This window comes from Talpa europaea (genome assembly GCF_964194135.1).
Source record: "Talpa europaea genome assembly, chromosome: 9".
Taxonomy (NCBI): domain Eukaryota; kingdom Metazoa; phylum Chordata; class Mammalia; order Eulipotyphla; family Talpidae; genus Talpa; species Talpa europaea.
In genome coordinates, this window is record NC_140076.1 from 28,434,891 (window position 1) to 28,458,028 (window position 23,138).

The 23,138-nt window shown below is 38.6% G+C and overlaps 1 protein-coding gene and 1 pseudogene across 6 annotated transcripts in view; one reads left to right on the forward strand and one right to left on the reverse strand.

Annotated features, from left to right (window-relative positions):
* Positions 1-23,138, forward strand: part of MAST2 (microtubule associated serine/threonine kinase 2) — a 139,323-nt gene that overhangs the window by 81,484 nt on the left and 34,701 nt on the right. For all 5 annotated transcript variants that reach the window (XM_084244121.1, XM_084244120.1, XM_084244122.1 and 2 more), the window contains one exon: positions 19,531-19,622. In XM_084244121.1, coding sequence (XP_084100247.1) covers positions 19,531-19,622 — 92 coding nt within the window. The remainder of the gene's footprint in view (positions 1-19,530; positions 19,623-23,138) is intronic.
* On the reverse strand, positions 16,565-16,858 carry LOC311177884 (large ribosomal subunit protein eL37-like; annotated as a pseudogene). Its single transcript has one exon. The product of its transcript is annotated as a large ribosomal subunit protein eL37-like (transcript).

Genomic DNA, 23,138 nt, shown 5'->3' on the forward strand with positions numbered 1-23,138 from the left:
CAAGTTCACTACTGGAATTTGCAGCCGGTACTAATTCAGCCCTCTAGTCTTCCCATGTTACTTCTGAGAGATTTTCTGTAGGCTTTTATAGCAAAGAATAGGTGTCCTTTGGGTTTCCTCCAAGAAAAACCTTGACATCTTTTGGCTCCTAGTAGTCATTCTGGGACACCTTGTTATCTAGACTTGTGTTATATGGGTGCTCTGAAAAGTGAGAATTGATCCAGATGCAGGAACCCAACAATTTAGACTACCACCACCACCGCCACACACACAGAATCTTATTTGATAACCTTTCTTTAGAGGGGCCTCTTGTAGCACCTCATGCCCTGGATTCCTGGATTCCTCAGGAGGAATAGTCAATGCTTATCTTAACTATCTAAGGGACTAGGCTCAGTCCCTTTCCTGATCTTTGTAGGTAGGATAGATTTGGGGCTGGAGAGTTGTTCTGTTAAGGCACTTGCATACTAGAGTAAGATTCAGAGCCACAAATATTTTTCAATGATAGTTCTTGGCATAGATTAATTAATTTTGATGTTGTATCTTCAGGACAAATTCCTAGAATTGGGGTTGCAAAGTCAAAAGAATAAATGCATATGTGGTTTTATTCAGTATTGTCCAGTTTCCCTCCAAAGTGATTATACTATTTTTATATTTCCCCCTGTGGTATAAGAGAATTTGTATTTGTTCACAGCCTTACCAACAGAATGTATTGTCAAACTTTTGAATTTTTGCCACTCTAATATCTGAGGAGTGATACCTCAGAATGGCTAACTAAAAGTCAGACTAAAATGTTTCATAAAGATGAATACTTTATTCCCAAGCTTATATGGAAAGAATTAGTTTTCTGTCTTAGGAAACTGAGATAGATCCATCCATCCCTCCCTCCATCCATCTAACCACCTATCCATACTTCAGTCCATCCCTCTCTCTTAGTAGAACAGGCCCAAATTCCCATTAGGAAAGTCACTAGCATGTGGTAGAAAGAGAATGCTTTTTATCTAATAAATGTTTAGCTTTTAGATAAATTTACCTCTATTTCAGCCATCCCCAGAAACTTGCAAGTGATTGCTCTGGATTTTAGTGAAATATTTTATTTAAAAATTGTAAGAATGGGCCTCCCCAGGTGGCGCAGCGGTAGAGCGCTGGGCTGCCAAGCTGCCTGCAGCCTCTGCACCGCCGGTTTGATCCCCGGCCACCAGCGAGGGTCCCACATGACGCGACAGACCTCTCCTGCCGTGCCCGCTGCTCCCCTTAGCAGTGTATTTCTTCGTCAGTCTGCCTGTTCTGTTCCCTGCTCTGGCGAATTCTCTCACCCTCCCACGCTTCTTACTGTACCCAGTGCTTGTATAAATAAATAAATATTTTTCAAAAAATATAAATAAATAAAAATTGTAAGAATGGTTCAAAGACCCCCTCAACTCTTACCCCCCCCCCTTAAAAAAAAACACCTGGGGTCAGTACAGGTGCAATCTGCAGCTAGTGTTTGTACAATCACAAGCTAAGGATGGGTTTTATATTTTTAAAGGTGTGTGCTACAGAGACCACCTATGGCCTATAAAACCTAAAATATTTATTTTCTGGCCCTTTACATAGAAAGTATTTACCAAACCTGTTTGGGAATCAGTTCCTAACATGACATCACCTCAGAATACTTTGATGTATACTTCCTGCAGAGACATTTTCCTAACTATAATGCTGCCATCAAAACCAGGAAATTAACATTGATAAATATCATCTAATTCATAAGTTTAATTCCTATTTCACCAGATATGCCAATAATGTCTTTTATAACAAAAGGATCTATTTCGGGATCATGTGTTACAATTTTACTTTTTTTTAATTTTATTTGGATCAGTTCCATATTTTTTCTTTTCTTTTTTTAAAGTATAAATTCTAAGACTTCATTTTTTTTAAAGATTTTTTTTTTATGCATACAAGAGCTGGGGTACAGGCCAGAGTTGTGGAGGGGTGAGAGGATTCACCAGAAACAGAGTGGGAAACAGAACAGGCAGATCGACTGAAGTACACTGCTGAGGAGAGCAGCGGGCGAGTCAGGAGAGGTCTGCTGCACCATGTGGGTAGCTCCCTGGCTGGGGATTGAACTCATGCTGCAGTGGCTGAAGGCAAGCTTCATAGGTTGTGTCTTAACCCCTTGCGCCACCAGGGAGGCTCAGTTCCATCATATTTTCCCATAAACTTTTGACAATTTTGAAGATCACAGGCCAAATGTTTGACAAAATGTCCTGATAATTCCTCAGAATTAGTTTCAGACTATGCTTTGTCACGGAAGAAAAGCTTTTCCTTTATCCTCTTAAGTGTAGTACTTGGGGGGCCTGTGAATTAAACTAACTAAAGGCAGATTAACAAGAGTAAAAGCATGCATTTTAAAATTAATATTTACATGCATAGACGTTCACAGGGAAAAAAAGGGACTTAAAGAAGTGTTTAGACGTAGAAGCTTATATACCCTTTTAACAAAGGAAAGGGAGTTTGGACTTTAAGGGATGATAAATTGTGGGGAAATAACTAGGAAATATTGGGGAGGGTAGTGGAAGATAAGGGCTATTTCAGTAAGGTCTGTCTATGCAGATGTATCATTGCTCTTCTCTCTGTGGTATACAGGAACACCTTCCCTTCAAGGAAATTTGCCTGGTTTTAGGCAGATAATAAGGCAGAGAACTCTTACTGCATCTGTTGACTCTCAGTTTCCTTCTGTTTAATCCCTTGGCCAAAGTAGCATTTTTTTGGATTCCCTTCAGCATCTTTGGCAGTAGCAGCATCTTTTGGCAGGATGATGTATTCCCCTCCATGCACCTGATGTGATACAGGCATCTATTTTGTCTCATTACTTTGAAATTAACCTTGATTACTTGATTAAGGTGGCGTCTGCGAGGTTTCTCTGCTGTAAAGTTGCTCTTTTCTTTCTAATTAGTGTTTTGAAGAATGGTTCTTGATATTATGTAACTATCACCATTTCTAATTACATCATTCTTTCTGCACTCATCAATTGTTTTAGCATTGTTAGGAGAGTTTACTCCACTCCTTTGCTTTTTCACTTCATTACATCAGCAGGAACTCAATGGGTTCTTATTTGGTGGGTTATAAGCTATTAAATTAACATCATATTTTTTTTAAAGATTTATTTATTTATTTATTTATACAAGCACTGGGTACAGTCAGAAGCGCGGGAGGGTGAAAGAATTCACCAGAGCCAGAGCGGGGAGCAGAGCAGGCAGAAGGACTGAAGTACACTGCTGAGGGGAGCAGCGGGCGGCAGGAGAGGTCTATGTGACATGTGCGACCCCTCCGGTGGCAGGGGAGCAGCTGGGGATCGAACCCGCGCTGCAGAGGCTGCAGGCAGCTTTGCAACCCAGTGCTCAACCGCTGTGCCACTGGGGAGGCCCTAACATCATATATTTTGATGTCTGTGGACTTCTAGTGAGTCCGAGACCTGGGACACGATGGTGAGGGAAATCAGACATGGGGGACTGTCATGTCTAGCATGCAGCAAACCTTTATTTTCTTAGTGCTCATTATATACTATTTTAATTGCAGCAGGTGTAACATCAAAGCATACCATATAATGATAACATGTATGAGTGATTAGTCTATTTTCTTACTATTATCTATTTACTTCAGACAGTAGGGTACCAGGTGGTTAGTTCTCACGCACATAATCTTATCCCCCCCTAGCCAGAGCCTGGGAAGTTCGCTCATTATTTTTGTTATTCTCAAACTGTGGAGATATACGCAGGTCACTTCCAGGCTCTCAACACCAAGTCCTGTCACCCAGAGGTTTTCCTTCAAGACGCATGTATTTTCACATGCCTTAGAGACTCGGGTCAAGGCCCTTCTGCTCACTGCACAGAGTCTTTCCATTTTGTTATTCTCAGACTGTGGAGATGTAGAAGCCTGACACCATGCAGGTCACTTTCCAGGCTCTCAACAACCAAGTCCTGTCACTCAGAGGTTTTCTTCCAAGACGCATGTGTTTTCACATGCCTTCAGGACTCGGGTCAAGGCCCTACTGCTCACTACGTGGGGCATCCTCCAATAGATGTCCAAATTATATCATATTTGGTCCCGAAGAATCACTTCATGCTGACTTCTGTCTTTTTTTTTTTTTTAAAGATTTATTTATTTATACAAGAACCAGGATACAGGCCAGATGTGCGGGAGGGTGAGAGGATTCACCAGAGACAGAGTGGGGAACAGAACAGGCAGACTGACTGAAATACACTACTGAGGGGAGCAGCAGGTGAGCCAGGAGAGGTCTACTGTGCTATGTGGGTTGCAACCTGGCTGGTTGGGGATCGAACTCGTGCTGCAGAGGCTGCGATTGCTTCATGGTGTGGTGCTTAACCCCTTGCGCCACCAGGGAGGCCCAAAAATGCTATTTAAAAGTCAAGATAGGGAAGGCTGCTGATATTTGGGTTCATTGCTTCCAGAAAATGTATGCAACACATACATATATTTTCTGATCTCTCTATATGAAAACCATAAGCTTACATTGATACTTCTACTACTAATTCTTCTTTTTTCCATTTCTAATTTGTAACACCCTTTTTTTGACAGTGAGAAATCGGATTCCTGTTACCCTCAATATATTTACTTATCATTTCTTTCTCAATGTAACCAATCTCCCTTTGTAATAATTTACCTCTGTGTATGCCCTCCTCACATTGTTGGCTCTCCAACACCCTATGCGAAGAGAATTGTTATCACTGTTCTCTTCAAGCGGGCAACCTCTTATCCCTGTCAGTCTCTGACGTTCCTTGGGAAGCACCTTTCCCCCAAACTCCAACCATTTGACCACCATGATTACCTAATGGCTTCTAGACTTAAGTATTCAGGAAGGAAGGAGAGGAGGGGGAATTCACAAGTCCACTAAGTACATCAGATGCAGTCTCAGGCACCTACATAATTTCCTTGAAATAATTTTCTTAATACTATAAAATTCCCCAAATGGTGTTATTCAGTGTTTATTTCTTATGTCTTTGAATTGTGTTACCATCATCATAATCTAAATGTAGAACATCTTCATGGCCCAAAAGTTACCTTTTGCCCATTTGCAGTTAATCTTATGCCTCCCACCCTTTGGTAACCATTGATTACAGTATAAATTTGCCTTTTCTGAACATTTCATATAAATAGAATCATATGCTTTGTAGTTTTGTGCTTCTGGCTTCTTTCATTAAGCTTAATGTTTTGAGGTTTATCCATATTGAGCACATACCAGTAATTCTTTCCTTTCCATTATATAGATAGACCACCTTTTGTTAGTTCATTCACAGGTTAATAGACATTCAGATTGTTTCCAGTTTGGGACTGTTTTGATTATAGCCATTCTATTGAATGCGTAGTCATAGCTTATTGTGGTTTTAGTTTGTATTTCCCTAATAAGTAATAACTGGAATGTCAGATTACTATTTTTATGTTTTTCTGTGAACGGTTTATTCAGATATTTTGTGCATTAAATACTTCGTTTGTCTTATTACTGAGTTTTGACGTGTTTGTACATTTTAGATACAAGTCCTTTATCAGATACATGATTTGCAAATATTTTCTCTTGGTGTATATATTTCCATTTTTTAGGTTGCAGTCTTTTGAAGTGCCAAAGTTTAAAATTTTTTCTTTTATGGATCATGCTTTTGGTATCATATCTAAGAACTATTGTCAAACCTACACGTAGAAAGATTTTCTCTTCTATTTTCTTGTAGAAGTTTTTGCTTTTAGCACTTTAGGTAATTTAAAGTGCTCAAAGCACTTTATGATCCATCTGAGTTAATTTTTGTGTAAAGTATGAGATAAAGGTCAAAGGTTACTTTTTTTTAAATGTGGCTATCCATTTGTACTGATGTAATTTGTTAGAAAGACTATCCTTTCCCCATAATATTGATACCTTTGTTCAAATACATTTACCATATATGTTAATGGTACAGAAATAAATCACTAATTTGTATGCCTTAACTTGTGCTAATTCCACATTGTATTGATTAATGTGACTTTGTAGTAAGTTTTGAAATTAGATGGCATAATTCCTTCAGCTTTGTTCTGCTTTCAAAATTATTTTGTTTGTTGCGGTTGCTTTGCATTTCCACATAAATTTGAGGATCAGCTTGTTAATTTCTGCAGAAAAGCTTATTTGATAAGCATTGATAAGCACTGCTTTGAATTTAGAGATCATTTTGGGGGATAATTGTTACCTTGATAATTTTGAGTTTTCAAATACATGAACATGGGATGTCTCTACTTAGCTCCTCTTTAGCACTGTTTTGTGGTTTTTGGTGTTCAAGTCTTATTTTGTTAAATGTATTCCTTAGTACTTTGTTATTTCTATTACTATTGTGAGTGTAATATTTTTCTTTTTTTTTTTCTTTTAAAGATTTATTTATGTATACAAGAGCTGGGGTACAGGCCAGAGATGCGGGGGATGAGAGGATTCACCAGAGACAGAGCGGGGAACAGATCAGGCAGGCTGACTGAAATACACTGCTGAGGGGAGCAGCGGGTGAGACAGGAGAGGTCTGCTTCGCTATGTGGGTTGCTCTTGGCTGGCCAGGGATCGAACTCATGCTGCAGAGGCTGCAGATTGCTTCATAGTGTGGTGCTTAACCCCTTGCGCCACCAGGGAGGCCCTGGAATATTTTTCTTAATTTTGTTTTAAGTTTGTTGCTAGGATATAGAAATAGCATGTAGGAAAGGTGACATTTGGATAAAGTCTTGAAGGAGGTAAGAAATTTTTGCTGTTGTATACTTGGGGAAAGGATATTCTAGATAGAAGGACAATTATGTCTGTGTGAAATTAGCAACCTTTGGAAAGATTTGGGCAGATTAATGAAATCATCTGATTAATATTTTTTTTAGATTTATTTATTTATTTATACAAGTACTGGGTACAGTCAGAAGCGCGAGAGTGCGAGAGAACCCACCAGAGCCAGAGCGGGGAACAGAATAGACATACTAATGAAATACACTGCTGAGGGGAGCAGCGGGCACAGCAGGAGAGGTCTGCGCGCCATGTGGGACCCTCACTGGTGGCCGGGGATCAAACTGGCACCGCAGAGGCCACAGGCAGCTTTGCAGCCCAGCGCTCAACCACTGCACCACCAGGGGAGGCCCCATCTGATTAATATTTTAAAGTGCCATTGTGACTGTTTATGTTGAGAACAGACTGGGTATAAGAGACAAGAATAAACCAGAGAGACTAGGTCGGAGGCTATTGAAATGATCTAGGCAAGAGATAAATAATGGATTCATCTCCAAGGAGCACCCTTTATTGGCCAACATATCTGTAGTTTCTCAGTCTTTGCAGGGACATCACCTGGGTTGTTACTCTGAAATAACATTTGGAAGTGCTTGACCTTAAATCTCCCTAAATTCTTCTCTGTTTTATTCATCATGCTTGAGGAAATAAAAGTGGTCGCTCATTCTAAAGTGTGAAAGAAATTGGCCGATTCTAACCAGTACTTAAATTCCTAAAGCAACTGGACTTCTGGAGCTGGGAAATTGGGGAACCTGAGGGGTTTGTAGGTTTGTATCTTATTTCATATCCTATATTATTTCAGTTTGGGGAGCAAACTAAGTAAATTTTGACAGCTTTTGCAAGAGGTTATATTTCTTGCATACTTGTAGGATCCTAGAGTAAAAGTATTTTTGAAGGCTGGAAACTTCTAAATAGGGCCACAATTCCACAGTTTCGCAGAGATTGCATAGTGTGCCTTAAGTCCTTGTTTTCACTGTTCACTGAGCTGGCCATGGTGAAGCAAGTAAAAAAATGAAAATGCCAGGTCTTACTCCGAGTAACAAAATGGCTGGGATGGTATTGTACAGCAGTCTGGTTAACCCCAGTTGTAATAGGCCACAGGGAGGGTCCAGTTTACCTGCCATCAGCTGAGTTAGTGTTCTTGACTCTGTAAACTTCCAGTACTTTCATCTGAGATGAAAGAATTAAGACCTGCCCCTTTATCTTCTAGGATCCTGGGGAAATGGCCAGAGCCTGTTGAAATGGAAAAATTAGCCAGTTCCTTGTTTTGGATCTCAGCTGAGTCATGGCATCTGTACCAGGGTATCTGACCTTTTTTTCTCCCTGGCAGCTGTTGCAGATTTGCCAAGTAAGATTATGTGTACCTTCATAAAAAGGCATGTGGTCTAGAAATATGATCCTTAGTGTTTGGATTTCATCTTAAATTTTAAATAAGATCATAACAAATGAAATTGGAATCATTATCTCTCCCTATAGTTTCAAGGAATGTTAAGTTCTATTTAGAAGAAATTTTGACATAATAATTATACCTTATACTACAGCCCTGTCACCCAGATTGTACCCACTTGTCTCACATTATACATGCCAGGTGTACAAGTATCCTCTTTTTATTTTAATCCTTGTAATAAATTATACTCATCCATCTAACAAATGTTTTTTGAGAGACTGTCATGTGTCAGGAAGTGTTGTAGGCATTGAGGAACTCAGCAGTAAACAAAGTATGCAAAATTGCCGGCTCTCATAAAACTTAGATTCTAATGGGAAGAGAGACACTAAACAAAATGAATGTGCAGGCATTATTGAGAAAACATACCTGGGAAAGCAGGATAGAATGGCCAGGGAAAAATTCATTGAGAAGATAGTACTTGAGCAGTTATACCTGAAGGAAGTAAGGAAACAAGCTGAGACCCTATAGGGGAAACATAGGCAAAAGAAATTTGTAAACTCCTGAAGGCAGTAGCATGCTTGGCATGTTCTAAACAACGTGAGGAAGCCAATATGATTGGAATTGAGTGAATAAAAGGAAAAGAGGTACTGGAGATTGAGAGCATGTAAAACCTTGTAGGGCATGGTAGGAACTTTGACATTTACCTCAGTGAGAAAAGGGGGAATTTTAAGATGAAGAGTGATTTTCATATTATTTATTGAGTTTTAATGATATATTGAGCTTTATTGGGATATGATTGATGTGTAATAAATTGTATGTATTTTTTTTAATTTTTTTTTTTAAATAGAGGCATGTTTTATTTATTTATTTGTTTGTTTTGTTTGTTTTGTTTATACATGCACTGGGTACAGTCAGAAGCGCGGGAGGGTGAGAATTCACCAGAGCGGGGAGCAGAGCAGGCAGAACGACCGAAGTACACTGCTGAGGGGAGCAGTGGGCGGCAGGGGAGGTCTGCGCGCCATGTGGGACCCTCCTCTGGTGGCCGGGGAGCAGCCGGGGATCGAACCGGCGCCGCAGAGGCCGCGGGCAGCTTCGCAACCCAGTGCTCAACCGCTGCGCCACCTGGGAGGCCCATAAATTGTATATATTTTAAATGTATGATTTGATGGATTTTGATACATGCGTCCACCTGGAAACCATTATAGGTCTGTCAAGATAATGAACATCATCCATAATTCTCAAAAGCTTCTCATACCCTTTTATTATACTCTGCCCCTGTCTCCTATTGGGGCAACCCCTAACCTGTTACAATAAATCAGTTAACATTTTCTTGAATTTTGTATAAATGTAATCATACAGTATTTATATATATTTAATATTTATTTTATATAATTCTTACATCATTTTTCATTTTTGCACAATGTATGCATTTTCATTTTGGTTATATTCCCCATACAATTGCACCCCCCCTTATTTTGACCCTAGTCCTTCCTCTACCCACCCTTCCCCCCCCAACGTAGTGTGTCTCTGATTTATAGTTGCTTGTTGATTTTGATTTTTACTTTGTATTAATAAGTCTTTTTCCTGGTCCCTTATTTAGGTTTTGTAAATTCCTGCTATGAGTGAGACCATCTGGTATTTTTCATTTTCTTTCTGACTTATTTCGCTGAGCATGATCCCTTCGAGCTCCATCCATGTGGCTGCAAACTGCATGTGTTTATCTTTTTTGATTGCTGAGTAATATTCTATTGTGTATATGTACCACATCTTCTTGATCCAGTCATCTATTTTTGGGCACTTGGGTTGTTTCCATAGCTTGGCTATTGTAAATAGTGCTGCTATAAATATAGGGATGCATGGAATTAATGTTTCTGTGTCATTTAGGTCTATACCTAGGAGTGGAATTGCTGTATCATATGGAAGCTCTATCTTTAGTAGGTCAAGAAATCTCCACACAGTTCTCCATAGTGGTTGGACCAGTTTTCATTCCCACCAACAATGCAGGAGAGTTTCTTTTTCTCCACAACCTCGCCAACATTTGTTGTTGTTGGTTTTTTTTTAAATATGTGCCATTCTCACTGGTGTAAGATGGTATCTCATTGTAGTTTTGATTTGCATTTCCCTGATTACAAGTGATGTTGAATATTTTTTCATATGCCTGTTGGACATTTGCATTTCCTTTTTGGAGAAGTTTCTTTTTAGTTCTTCTGCCCATTTTTTGACTGGATTATTTTCTTTGTTTTTGTTGAGTCTCAGCACTTTGTCGATTTTTGTGATCAGTCCTTTATCATTAGTGTTGTGTGCAAAAATTTTCTCCCAGTCAGTGGGGTTTCTCTTTATTTTGGTTATTGTCTCTTTTGCTGTACAGAAGCTCTTTAATTTGATGTAGGCCCAGCTGTTGATCTTTGCCTTCACTGTCACTGCTTTGGGTGATGTATAGAAAATCCAGAAATAAACCCACAGATTTATGGTCTACTAATCTTTGACAAAGGAGCAAAGAATATGCACTGGAGCAAAGAAAGTTTGTTCAATAAATGGTACTGGGAAAACTGGATCGCTACATGCAAAAGAATGAAGCTTTACTACTGCCTCACACCATGCACAAAAACCACCTCAAAATGGATTAAAGAACCAGACATAAGACCTGAAACCATAAAATACATAGAAGGAAATATAGGTGAAACACTACATGACATGCACCTCAAGTACAGTATATATTTTTTGCTGGTTACCTTCGTTCAGCACATTATTTTGAGATCCATTCATTATTTAAAGCATGTTTCATTCCTTTTTATTACCGCATAATATTCCATTATATAGATCTATGATTTGTTTATCATTATCTATCAGTGAACATTTGGGGTGGTTTCTAGTTTTTGGCTGTCACAAATAAGAAACAGCATAGAGTTAGGTCCTGCTATTTTATCCATTCTGACCATTATTACCTTAAAGATGTTTTAAAAACATTTATATCTCAGGTGACTATTGGTATAGTTGTGTTTAAATCTTTTTATCTTGCTATTCTTTTCTATTTGTCCCAACTGTATTTGTTCTTCCTTTCTTTTTCTGGTTTTCTTTTGGCTTGAGTATTTTTTAATGATCCTATTGTATTTCCTTTGTTCGCTTATTAATGATATTGTTTTTTTCTAGTAATTGCTTTATTATTTATAATATAAAATCTTAACTTACCACAGTTTACCTTGATATGATACTATATCAGATCACATTTAATATTAAGAGCATCACAACAGTATACCACATATTTCGTTTCTTCCCTCCCTAGCTTGGTGCTATTGCTGTTCTATATTTTGTGTCTATAGACACCTAAACCCTTCTGTAGCTTATTTTTCCTTAAAAACTCAGTTATCTTACATAAATATAAAACAAGTGATGTATATACGTGGAGATAAACACACACACATTTTCTATTTCTGGTGCTTTTCTTTCCCTTATATAGGTCCAGATTTCCATCTGTATCATGTACCTTCTACTTAAGGACTTCCTTTAACATTTATTATAGTGCAGGGCTACTGGTAATGAATTATTTCAGCTTTTTATGTCTGGAAAAGTCTTTTTGAGTCTTTGAAACCTATATTTGCTTTAGGTTTAATGCTTGAAGATGATTTTGTCTTCTGACTTTTATCTTTTTCTGTGAGAAGTCAGACATTATTCTGTGTTGCATAGTTTTTCTATCTGGCTGCTTTTAAGATTTTCTTATAATCACCAGCTTTAAGTAATTTTGTTATATTGTGCTTTGGTGTACTTTTCTCCATTTTTCTAGTGCTTAGGGTTTCATTGAACCTTTTGGGTCTGTGAGTTTTTAATGTTCAAATTTGGAATTTTAATAAATTATTTCTTATATTATCTTTTTTTTTTAAGATTTATTTATTTATGTGTACAAGAGCTGGGGTACAGGCCAGAGATGCGGGGGTGAGAGAATTTACCAGAGACAGAGTGGGAAACAGACAGGCAGACTAACCGAAGTACACTGCTGAGGGGAACAGCGGGCGAGTCAGGAGAGCTCTGCTGCGCCGGGGATTGAACTCATGCTGCAGAGTCTGTGGATTGCTTCATAGTGCGGTGCTTAACCCCTTGCAACACCAGGGAGGCCCCCTCTTATAGTATCTTTTCTATTTTTCCTCTTAGGGACTCAACTATATGTTTAGTCTGCTTGAGGTTGTCCCATAGCTCACTGCTGCTTTTTCCACTTTTAAAAATTCTTTTTTCTCTGTTTCATTTTGCTTAGTTTCTCTTGCTGTATCTAGTTTCACTTATTTTCTTCTGTAGTGCCTTAGCTATTAACATCATGCAGTTTCGTTTTAATCATGTAGTCTGCTACTGCTTTAATCTCCAAAAATCCTATTTGGAGTTTTTAAAATATCATCTATCTATAGAGCCTTTCTTGTGGCACAAGAGGGTGAATCTCAGCACTATGAAACTATCCACAGCCACTGCAACATGAGTTCAATCCCCAACCAGGGAGCTAACCCACATGGCACAGCAGACCTCTCCTGTCGTGGCCTCTGCTCTCCTCATTAGTGTATTTCAGTCAGCCCACCTGTTTTCCTCCCCACTCTGTCTCTGGTGAATCCTCTCACACACACCCCTTTTCCCCCTGCACCTCTGGCCTACACCCCAGCTCTTGTATGCATAAATAAATAAAATGAGTCTTTTTAAAAAATCATCTATGTTCCCTATGTTTCCTATGTCTTACTGAAAACTATATGGAATATAATTAGAACAATTTCAGGTATTCTATTTCTATCATCTGTCATTTCTGGATCTATTGATTTCTTCCCAATCCTCATTATGGGTTGTATTTTGTGGGGTTTTTTTCCCATGCCTTTTAATATTTTATTACATGCATAACCCTGTGAATTTGACCCTATTGCATGCTAGATATTTTGTATTTCTTTCAGTATTCTCAAGGCTTGTTCTGGGATGAAGTTAATTTGAAGGAGTTTGATGTCTTTTAAATTTTGATAGGTGGGACCAGAGCAACATTTGGGGATAATTTTCCCTTACTGGAGATTATAAGGTTTTTTCCCCCTTGACCGGTGGAAATACAAATATTTCCAGCCCCGTGTAAACACCAGGAATGTTGCTTCTATTCCTTTTTTTGATAATTTCCTCAACTGAGGGAGACCACCAGGCTCTGTGTGGGTCACCCCCTCCCTATGCTATTGCTAAGAAGTCTTTCTAGATAGTAAGCTCAGACAAACCATAGAACTTACCTTGTTTGTTTTCCTTCTCTTAATGATCATTGTTCAGCGTTGCTTTGTTGTCCAATGTCTGAAACTGTTTGTCTGGCTTATTAGTTGTATGATGTGAGATGGTAAATCTATTCCATGGTGGGTAAAAGTGGAAGTCTTTTCTATTTATATTTGTTAAATATAAATTATTAAATTAATATTTAAAGTATTATTTAACATAAATTATATTATAAATTATTAAATTTATATTTTATAAATTCTGATTTATATTTTGATGAGGACAGATTTGTAAAAGAACTTAAGTGGAAGCATGTATACTAATGAGAGGAAGCTATTTCAGTTAATTTAGTTGAGAATGATGGTGGCTTAGTCCATGGTGGTAATGGTGAAAGAAGGGAGAAATACAGATCTTCTAATTCCAAAGCCCTGTTTCTTTCTACTGTACTACAGTGACACTATGATTGTGCATAGTAGTATAAGACATAAGTGCTGAATGAGTTCAAAGAAAGTAGATTTCTTCCTACTTGAATGAATAAAGGAGAATTCACATAAAACCTCATTTGAGCTATGGTTCCTAAAAAAAAAAATGGGTTAAGCTAGTAAGTCAAGGAGGGGGGATATACCTATTGAGGGAAGTATTATGAGCCAAAGTACAGAAGACTTTGGGATATCTTTCTACTGAGGATTCCCTTGGTCTGGGTAAGACTTCTAAGTGTGAATGTGACTTCATATGTATATTCTGTAAAAATTCTCCTGTTCAAAAGCAAAGAGTCTAAAGATGACTTTCTTGAAATTATTTATATCTTATTTACCCTTAAGACAAGGGATTGAATAAGTACAAGTATTTCTCTTTAAGAAAACCCAAAAGACTGGGGAGGAGGAGGGAGAGGGATCAGAGGGAGGGAGGGAGGAGCACAGGGGACTGATAGCGCACAGGTACATTGATGAAGGAAATTCTATGGGGACAACAACTGAGGGGGTGGGGGGAAGCAAATGTTGTTTAAAAATGAACAATGATGTAAAAAATTTTAAAAATTAATTAAAAAAAGAAAACCCAAAAGCTAAGAACCTTAAATAAGAAAAAATAGATTCTTTACAGTAGGATTAATTTGAATGACTGTGGTAAGCAGTTTGAATTAGAAGCTAGTAGGGATTTTTAGGAAGGAATACACATGATCTCATCTGCAGTTTTATTGATTTTTTTTTTTTAGATTTATTTATTTTATACAAGAACCGGGGTACAGACCAGATGCGGGGGAGGGTGAGAGGATTCACCAGAGACAGAGTGGGGAACAGAACAGGCAACTGACGAAATACACTGCTGAGGGGAGCAGCGGGCATGACAGGAGAGGTCTGCCGTAGCAAGTGGGACCCTCACCGGCCAGCCAGATTTAACCAGCGCTGCAGAGGCTTCGGACAGCTTCACTGCGGGGCGCTCAACCAACTGCACAACCAGGGGAGGCCCTCATCTGTGGTTTTAAATATTACTTTGGTTAATTGGTGAAGAAAAGACTGATGGGGACAGGGAATGGGGAGGAAGAACCAAAGTGAAATGAAATGATGATCATTCAGGAATCTTTTGAAGTAGTAGTAGTGGTTGAGGTAATAAGATTTGTTTGGACTCAGGATTTATTTTGAAGGTATATGCTACAGAATTTGCTAATTGTTTTGGATGTAGGTATGAAGAAAAGAGAAGATTCAATATATGATTGACAAGTTTTTGCCTGAGCATCTGGATGAATGGTGGTGCATAGTATTGATATAGATACAACTTATGGAGCAGTAGCAGGTTTTAGAGAGAAATTCAGGAGCTCTATTTTGGAAATGTAAAGTTTGAGATGACTTTTATTTTTTATTATTTTTTTAAAGATTTATTTATTTTTATACAAGTACCGGGGTACAGGCCAGATGCACGGGAGGGTGAGAGGATTTACTGGAGACAGAGTGGGGAACAGAACAGGCAGACTGAAGAAATACACTGCTGAGGGGAGCAGTGGGTGAGACAGGAGAGGTCTGCTTTGCCATGGGGGATTCTCACCAGCCAGCTGGGCTCGAACCTGCACTGCAGATGCTGCAGATAGATTCACAGTGCGGCACTCAACTGCCTGCGCCACCAGGGAGGCCCTGAGATGCCTTTTAAACATCCAAGTGGAGATGTGAGGCATTTGGATATATGTCTCAAACTTGGAGGAGAGACAGAATTAGTAATAAAAAGCTGGGTATCGTTACCATCATAGATATAAAGTTATGAAACTGAAAAAAAATTAAGGGAGTGAATGTAGGAAGATAAGAAAAGGTATTTCAGCTCAGATTTGAGCCCCGTAATGTACTGAATCATTTAGAGGCCAGGAAGGCAAGGAACTAACAATGGTGAATAAAATTTAGTGAACCACTACTAAGATTGGAGGAAAACCAGGAAAATGTCTAGAAAATAAAGAAGCATTTCAAGTAACGTTATGTAGATAATTAGATTGAACAGAGGAAACCATCATTAAAAAAGCATAATATATAACACTACTTATAGGAAAATCATCAAAATAAAAGTAATAAATTGTGATAGAAGAAAGGGGTTGGGGAATAGGGAATTGACTGGAGAGAGACACATGTGAACTCTCTGGAGTAATAAAGTTTTTCTGATTTATGTTTAGATGTTGTTATATGGTTGTATACAATTATCAGGGTTCATTGAACAGAACACTGAAGATATATGTATTTTATTAAGTGTGAATTATATTCCAATTTTTTAAAAAAGAATTGTAAATGTCAAATGATGTTGAGAGGTTACTTAAAATAAGGACTGCTCACTGATTATTGTTGATGGTGAGCTTGATAATAGTGGTTTCCATGGCAAGAGTGGGCTAGGAAGAAATGAGGAAATGAACATGATTGGTTTCCTAAACAGGCGAGCGAAGAAATGGGCAAGTCAGGGAAGTTCCATAAAAATTGTTATTTTTTTAAAAGTGGAAGAAATGACAGCATGTTTTTTAGATGATAAGAATGATCCAGTAGAAAATAGAAACTTTTTGCACAGGAGAGAGGGAGGAAGGGCAGTGTGGGTGAAGCCTTCATTTAATGAGGTGTCCGGGGAGCTCACTTTGATAGGAACCTGGGAAGGCAGAGAATATATATACAGTAAGTAAGCTAGTACTTTAAAAAAAAAAAAAAAAACAGAAATTTATTGCATGACTGCTGAAATCCTTAAGATGAACTGCATGCTGCAACAGCGGCCCTCTTGGGTTTAGGTGTTGTTCCTTTGTGGAATCCATGCCTGTATTTGCGATATACAATTTTTAGGTGCCTCATTTGACCAGTCCCGGTGGTATTTCATCTTTTAGCCTTGGCACTCCAGTTATACTTTCTCTTCTGTTTGGCAGGGTAGCCACACTTGCTGCAGGTCGACTTCTGAAGGTGGTAGGCCTTAGAGCCACAGCGGCAGCACAAGGTGTGCGTCTTACTGTGACGCTTTCCGAACGATGACGTCCCTTTCGTCATTTTGCTCCTGTGGCCAGGAACAAAGAGCTAGCTAGTACATTTTTGTAACATGAATATGTAGTGCTAATTTTTGCTCCTATTTGAGTGAAAACCAGAGTCAGCAGAGAAGAGTGAGATTGGGGGAATTTTGTGTAGTGTTAGAAGTTTGGGGACCAGATGGGTATCAGGTGTCTTGGGCAGGGAGAGAGAGAGAGAACATACTGCCTAGGTGAACATAGTATGGTTCACAGGATCCACTTGATATTTAGCATTATAAATATCAAGCGATACCAGTCAGCATGATTTTAGTTTTTTCTTCAGTCACATTCAACTGTCCAACTGCCCAACTGCAGCTGAACAATACATGGAAAGCTGGGTTTAACAGTTTGGGGTTTCACCACAACTGTGGTTTGGGTGGGGAGTGGTAAGGTTTCAATTAGAGCTGGAACTGAAAGTGGATGCTCAGGAAAGGAATGGAATTGAGGAGATAGGGAGTTTTTTGGGTGTTTTTTTTTGTTTGTTTTTTTGTTTTTTTGTTTTTTGAGGATCAAGTTGTAGAGGAGACAAATTCAAGAATGGGAGACATGGATATTTGTTGGTGATTGAGAAATTGAAGGGTGTGTGAGATATGATTAGTCTGGTGATTTGTTAGGAAAGGTGGAGTTTTTTTTTTTCTCCAAGATTATTCATGCATACAAGAACTGGGGTACAGGCCAAATGTGTGGGAGGGTAAGAGGATTCATCAGCAACAGAGCGGGGAACAGAACAGGCAGACTGACTGAAATACACTGCCATGTGGGTTGCTCCCTGGCTGGCTGGGATTGAATCGCGTTGCATCAGCTGTGGACAGCTTCACAGGGCTGCACTCAACCGCCTGCGCCACCAGGGAGGCCCAAGGTGGAATATTTCTGATCATAATGTTGTTCTTGAGTTTAACCTCAATTCTTCCAGTGGTTTCTCATCACATTCATAATAGTTCTTTGCAGCACTATACCAACCCTACAGTCTGGCTGTGACCTAACCCCGTAGCTTCTATAACCTACTTCTTTGCATACCGTTTCCCCTCCTACCACCTTCTCTAATTCTTTGCTATTTCTTGAATATTTTGTCTCTGTCTATGTTTCTGTTTCTCTTCTTCAAAGCACTGTTTAGTTTGAGAATAGAGACTATCTCCTGTTTCCTAGCATGTATCCCTAACACCTAGAACAGTATCTGGAGCATAGTAGGTGCTCAGTGAATGTTGGTTTGGATTAACATAAATCACAAGCTTCCCTAATGCCTTTTAAAAAAGGACTGACTTTTTTGTTTTGGTGCCTTTTTAAAAACATTGAAGTAACCTTATAAATTATAAGATAGACTGATATTCAAATAAATTGACATAGACTTGAGTAGAAGTTGTCGAATAAAATGACTTCTCATCATGATTTAGTTTTCTACAAGAAAAAGTCCCATAGTTGGGCCTCCCCTGGTGGCGCAGCGGTTGAGCGCTGGGCTGTGAAGCTGCCTGCAGCCTCTGCAGCGCCGGTTTGATCCCCGGCTGCTCCCCGGCCACCTGAGGGAGGGTCCCACATGGCGCGCAGACCTCTCCTGCCGCCCGCTGCTCCCCTCAGCAGTGTGCTTCGGTCCTTCTGCCTGCTCTGCTCCCCGCTCTGGCTCTAGTGAATTCACTCACCCACCCGCGCTTCTGACTATACCCAGTGCTTGTATAAATAAATAAATAAATAAAATAAAATAAAAAAAAAGAAAAGAAAAAGTCCCATAGAATGGAAAGTTTACGTCTTAGAAGTAATGCAGGCCTGTTCTTAAATTTATGGTGAAATGAGAATAGTACGTTTATTAGATATTTAAAAATAAATTTCATGTTTTGGCAAAAACGAGTTTTATGAGGTGAGAATATTTTTGGTTTGCATTTTTTGCTTTCTAAATCAAATTTGTGATGGTTGTCTTCATTAGGTACCCTAACTGAATTGGTCAGTTCAATTTAAAAAGGTATACTGGGGGGCCTCCCTGGTGGCACAGCGGGTTGTGCGCAGTGCTGTGAAGCTGTCCGCAGCCTCTGCAGCGCTTGTTCGATTCCCAGTGGGCCGGGGAGATTCCCACATGTTGCGGCAGACCTCTCCTGATTCACCCGCTGCTCCCCTCGGCAATGTATTTCGGTCCTTCTGCCTGTTCTGCTCCCATCTCTGTCTCTGGTGAATTATCTCACCCTCCTGTGCCTCTGACCTGTACCCCAGCCCTTGTATAAATAAATAAGTCTTTAAAAAAAAAACCTGAAAAAAAAAAAAAAAGAAAAGAGGTATACTGGGGCCTCCCTGGTGGCGCAGGGGGGTAAGCACTATGAAGCTATTGCTATCCACAGGCTCTGCAGAAAGAGTTCAATCCCAGACGGCCAGGGAGCTACCCACATGGTGTAGCAGACCTCTCCTGTCTCGCCCGCTGCTCCCTTCAGCAGTGTATTTCAGTCAGTCTACCTATTCTGTTCCCCACTCTGTCTCTGGTGAATCCTCTTACCCCACACACCTTTGGCCTGTACCCCAGTTCTTGTATGCATAAATAAATAAATCTTAAAAAAAAAAAAAAGTATACTTCTCAGCCTGTGGAATGGTGTCACTGTTTTGTTCATAAGTAGCTATTCAGGTTCTCTGGACCCATGGTGTGCTCCTGTTATAACTGACATTATGTTTTCATTACAGTTGTCGGACAAGTAACCGCAAGAGCTTGATTGTGACCTCTAGCACATCACCTACACTGCCACGGCCTCACTCACCACTCCATGGTCATGCAGGTGAGTGCTTGAAAGTTAAGAAAGGTAGAATGAAAAAAATAGCCACAGATGCCTGTTTTCTCTCCCACCTCTCACTTTGTGTAGTTCAATACATTATTTTGTTACTTTACTATACTTAGCATATAGAGTTCAAGAACATGGTTTCCCATAGAAAGCATGCACCAGTTATTTTGGGCCATGTGATAAGGTTTTCATTAATACTTTGTCCTACCATGTCCAAGGATCAGGGCTTACAGCGGTGGATTTCTGTCTCACTGGGACTTCTGCTAATTTTCCCTCTATTTGAACAGGAGTTGACAAAAATGAGAGGAGTAGTTGCTTCACATTGATAATGATTTCATATATTGGAACTGAAGCAAATTATCTCATGTATTCAGACTTAGCTCCATCTGGAATATGGATTCCTTCAACAATATAAGGACTGACTTACTTGACTCTGAGCGAGGAATATATAAAAATTATGACATAGAAGACCTCACTCGAGTTAGCCTCTTATTTTGGCTTAGATGCTTTTTGCATCACGGGACAACCATAGGAGGGAATTTAGGTTTACTGAAACAGGGTTGCTGCGCTGCTATACTGTTCATTGCAACACCATTTATATGGAAGTTTCAAACCCAAAGGTAGTGGAAATGGAGCAGGCTTGAAACCAATAGAAGCCAGAAGCTTTTTAGAGCTTGATGTCTGGGTTTGGTTAGCCATGGACCTTGGCCGTTGTTGAGTGATAAAAGAGTACCAAAATAGCATAACATTTTGGCATCAAGCCAAATTAGACTGTTCCATTCACCTGGGTTTTGTCTCCTGGTTCAAAGCTTACCGTCTTTGGAGGGAGAACATGAGGGTGCATGTGTAGTAGTTGTTTGAGGGCCCTGAGAGTCTGGTGATTCTGAAATTGACCTTTGTCCTTGAGAAAGGACAAAGGACAAAGCCTTGACTTGGCTCAGACCGTCAGATCCTTGGCTCAGATCCATACGTACATGGCGCTTTTCCAAGCAGCAAGAAAACAGCAATAATGTTCACATTAGAGGACACCATGAAGGGCACAGGGTGACAAGGGAATTGAAGACATATCTGACTTTTAAAGCAAAATTCTCACTTTGATATTTTGATAAAGTATAACATGTATTCGCCATTACTTAATACTTAGTAATACTAATGTTAAATACTTAGACCTAGTACAGTACTAAGTATATTTGTATACATACACTCCTACAAAGGTTTCTGCATTTGTAGTCTCATGCAAAATAGATTCATTGCTCTAAAAATACTCTATTCTACCTCTAATACTCTCTATTCCACCTGTTCATCGCTCTCTCCCCACAACCCCTGCAACCACTTATCTTTTCACTCTCTATAGTTTTACCTTTTCCAGAATGTCATATCGTTGGAATCATGCAATATGTAGTCTTTTCAGAGAGGCTTCTTAAACTTAGTAGTATGCAGGACTTTTCATGGCTTGATAACTCATTTCTTTTTAGTTCAGTTTTAGACAGCTGAATAATATTCCATTGTCTAGATGTATCAGTTTGTTTATCCACTCATGGGCTAAAGGCTCTTGGTTATGGCAATTATGAATAAAGATACATAAACCTTCATGTGTGGATTTTTGTGTGGACATAAGTTTTCAGCTCATTTGTGTAAATACCAAGGAGCATGATTGCTGGACCATATGGTAAGAGATATTTAATTTTGTAAGAAACTGCTAGTCTTCTTAAGCATTTTGCATTCCCTCCAGCAATGTATTAGTTCCTGCTGTTCTTCTTTCTCAGTAGCTTTTGGTATTGTCAGTGTTTTGGAATTTGGCCATTGTATTAGGTGTATAGTAGTATCTCAGTGTTTCAATTTGCCTATCCCTAATAACATGATGTTGAACATATTTTCATATGCTTATTTGCCATCCATATTACTTTCTTTGACTAGGTGATTATTTAGGTCTTTTAAAACAACCTTTTAGTCATATTGTTTGTTTCTTATTGTTGAATTTCACATGTTCTTTTATATTTCGGATAACATCCCTTTATCAGATATCGCTTATAAATATTTTCTCCTAGTCAGTAATTTGTTTTCTCATTCTCTTGACATTGTCTTTTACATAGCAAAAGTTATTAGTTGATCAAGCCCTTGAGGTCCTATCTAAAAAGTCATTGCTTTACCTAAGTTCATCAAAAATTCTCCTCTGTTAAAAAAAGAATTCTCCTATGTTATCTTGTAGAAGTTTTATATATGTATTTAGGTTTATGACCCATATCTAGTTAATTTTTGTGAAGGGTGTAAGGTCCATCTAGATTTCATTTTTTGGGTGTATGGTTGTTAAATTATTCTAATACTACTTGTTGGACATTGTCTTTTTTTGTTGTATTGTCTACTAACTTGTCAAAGATCAGATGACTGTATTTATGTGGGTCTATTTCAGGCTCTGTTCTGTTCCATTAACCTATTTGTCTATTCTTTCTCTGATACCACACTGTCTAGATTGCAGTAGCTTTATATAGTAAGTCTTAAAGTTGGATTGTTCTCCTTCAATGTTGAGTTGGATTTTCTGGGTCTTTTTTCTCTCCATATAAACTTTAGAATCAGTTTAATATCTACAAAACAATTTGCTAGGATTTTGAATGGGATTAAAATTGAAGAACTGTCATCTTGACAATATTGAGTGTTATATTCATGAACATTGACTATGTCTCCATTGTTCTAGTTCCTCTTTGATATCTTTCCTCACAGTTTTATAGTTTTTCTCACGCTGATCTTACACATATTTTGTTAGATTTATACCTAAGCTTTTCATAATGTAAATGGCAGTGTTTTTAATTTCAAATTCCACCTGATCATTGTTGATATATAGTAAAGCACTGAACTTTGTACATAAACCTTATATCCTGCAACTCTGCTATTGTTGCTTATTCCAAGAGTTTTCTGTTATTGATTCTTTTAGATTTTCTACATTCATCATATCATCTATAAACAAAGACAGTTTTATTTCTTCTCAATTTGTATACCTTTTATTCCCTGTCTTAGATGTTTTATTTTATTGCATTAACTAGGACTTTCCAGTATGATATTGAAAAAGCAGTGGTAAGAAGGGAAGGCCTTACCATTTTCCTGATCTTAGTGGGGAAAACTGTGTTTTTCATCAACTATGATGTTAACTTTAGGTTTTTTATGGGTGTTCTTTATCAAGTTGAGAAATTGCCCCAAATATGCTGAGAGTTTTATTATTAATGGACTTTAGATTTTGTCAGATGTGTTTTTGCACCTATTGATAAGATCATTTGAACATGCTTTTTTAAAACTTGTTGACATGATGGGATTATGGTGCTTGCTATTCAGGTGTTGAATCAGCCTTGCATACCGGGGATAAATCTTGGTTATGGTGTATAATTCCTTTTACATGTTGTTGAATTTTATTTGCTTATATTTTGTCCAGGATTTTTACATTTAGGTTCATTAAAGACTTTGGTATATAGTATTCTTTTAGTGTCTTTGCCTGGTTTTGGTATTAGAATGATGATGGCCTCA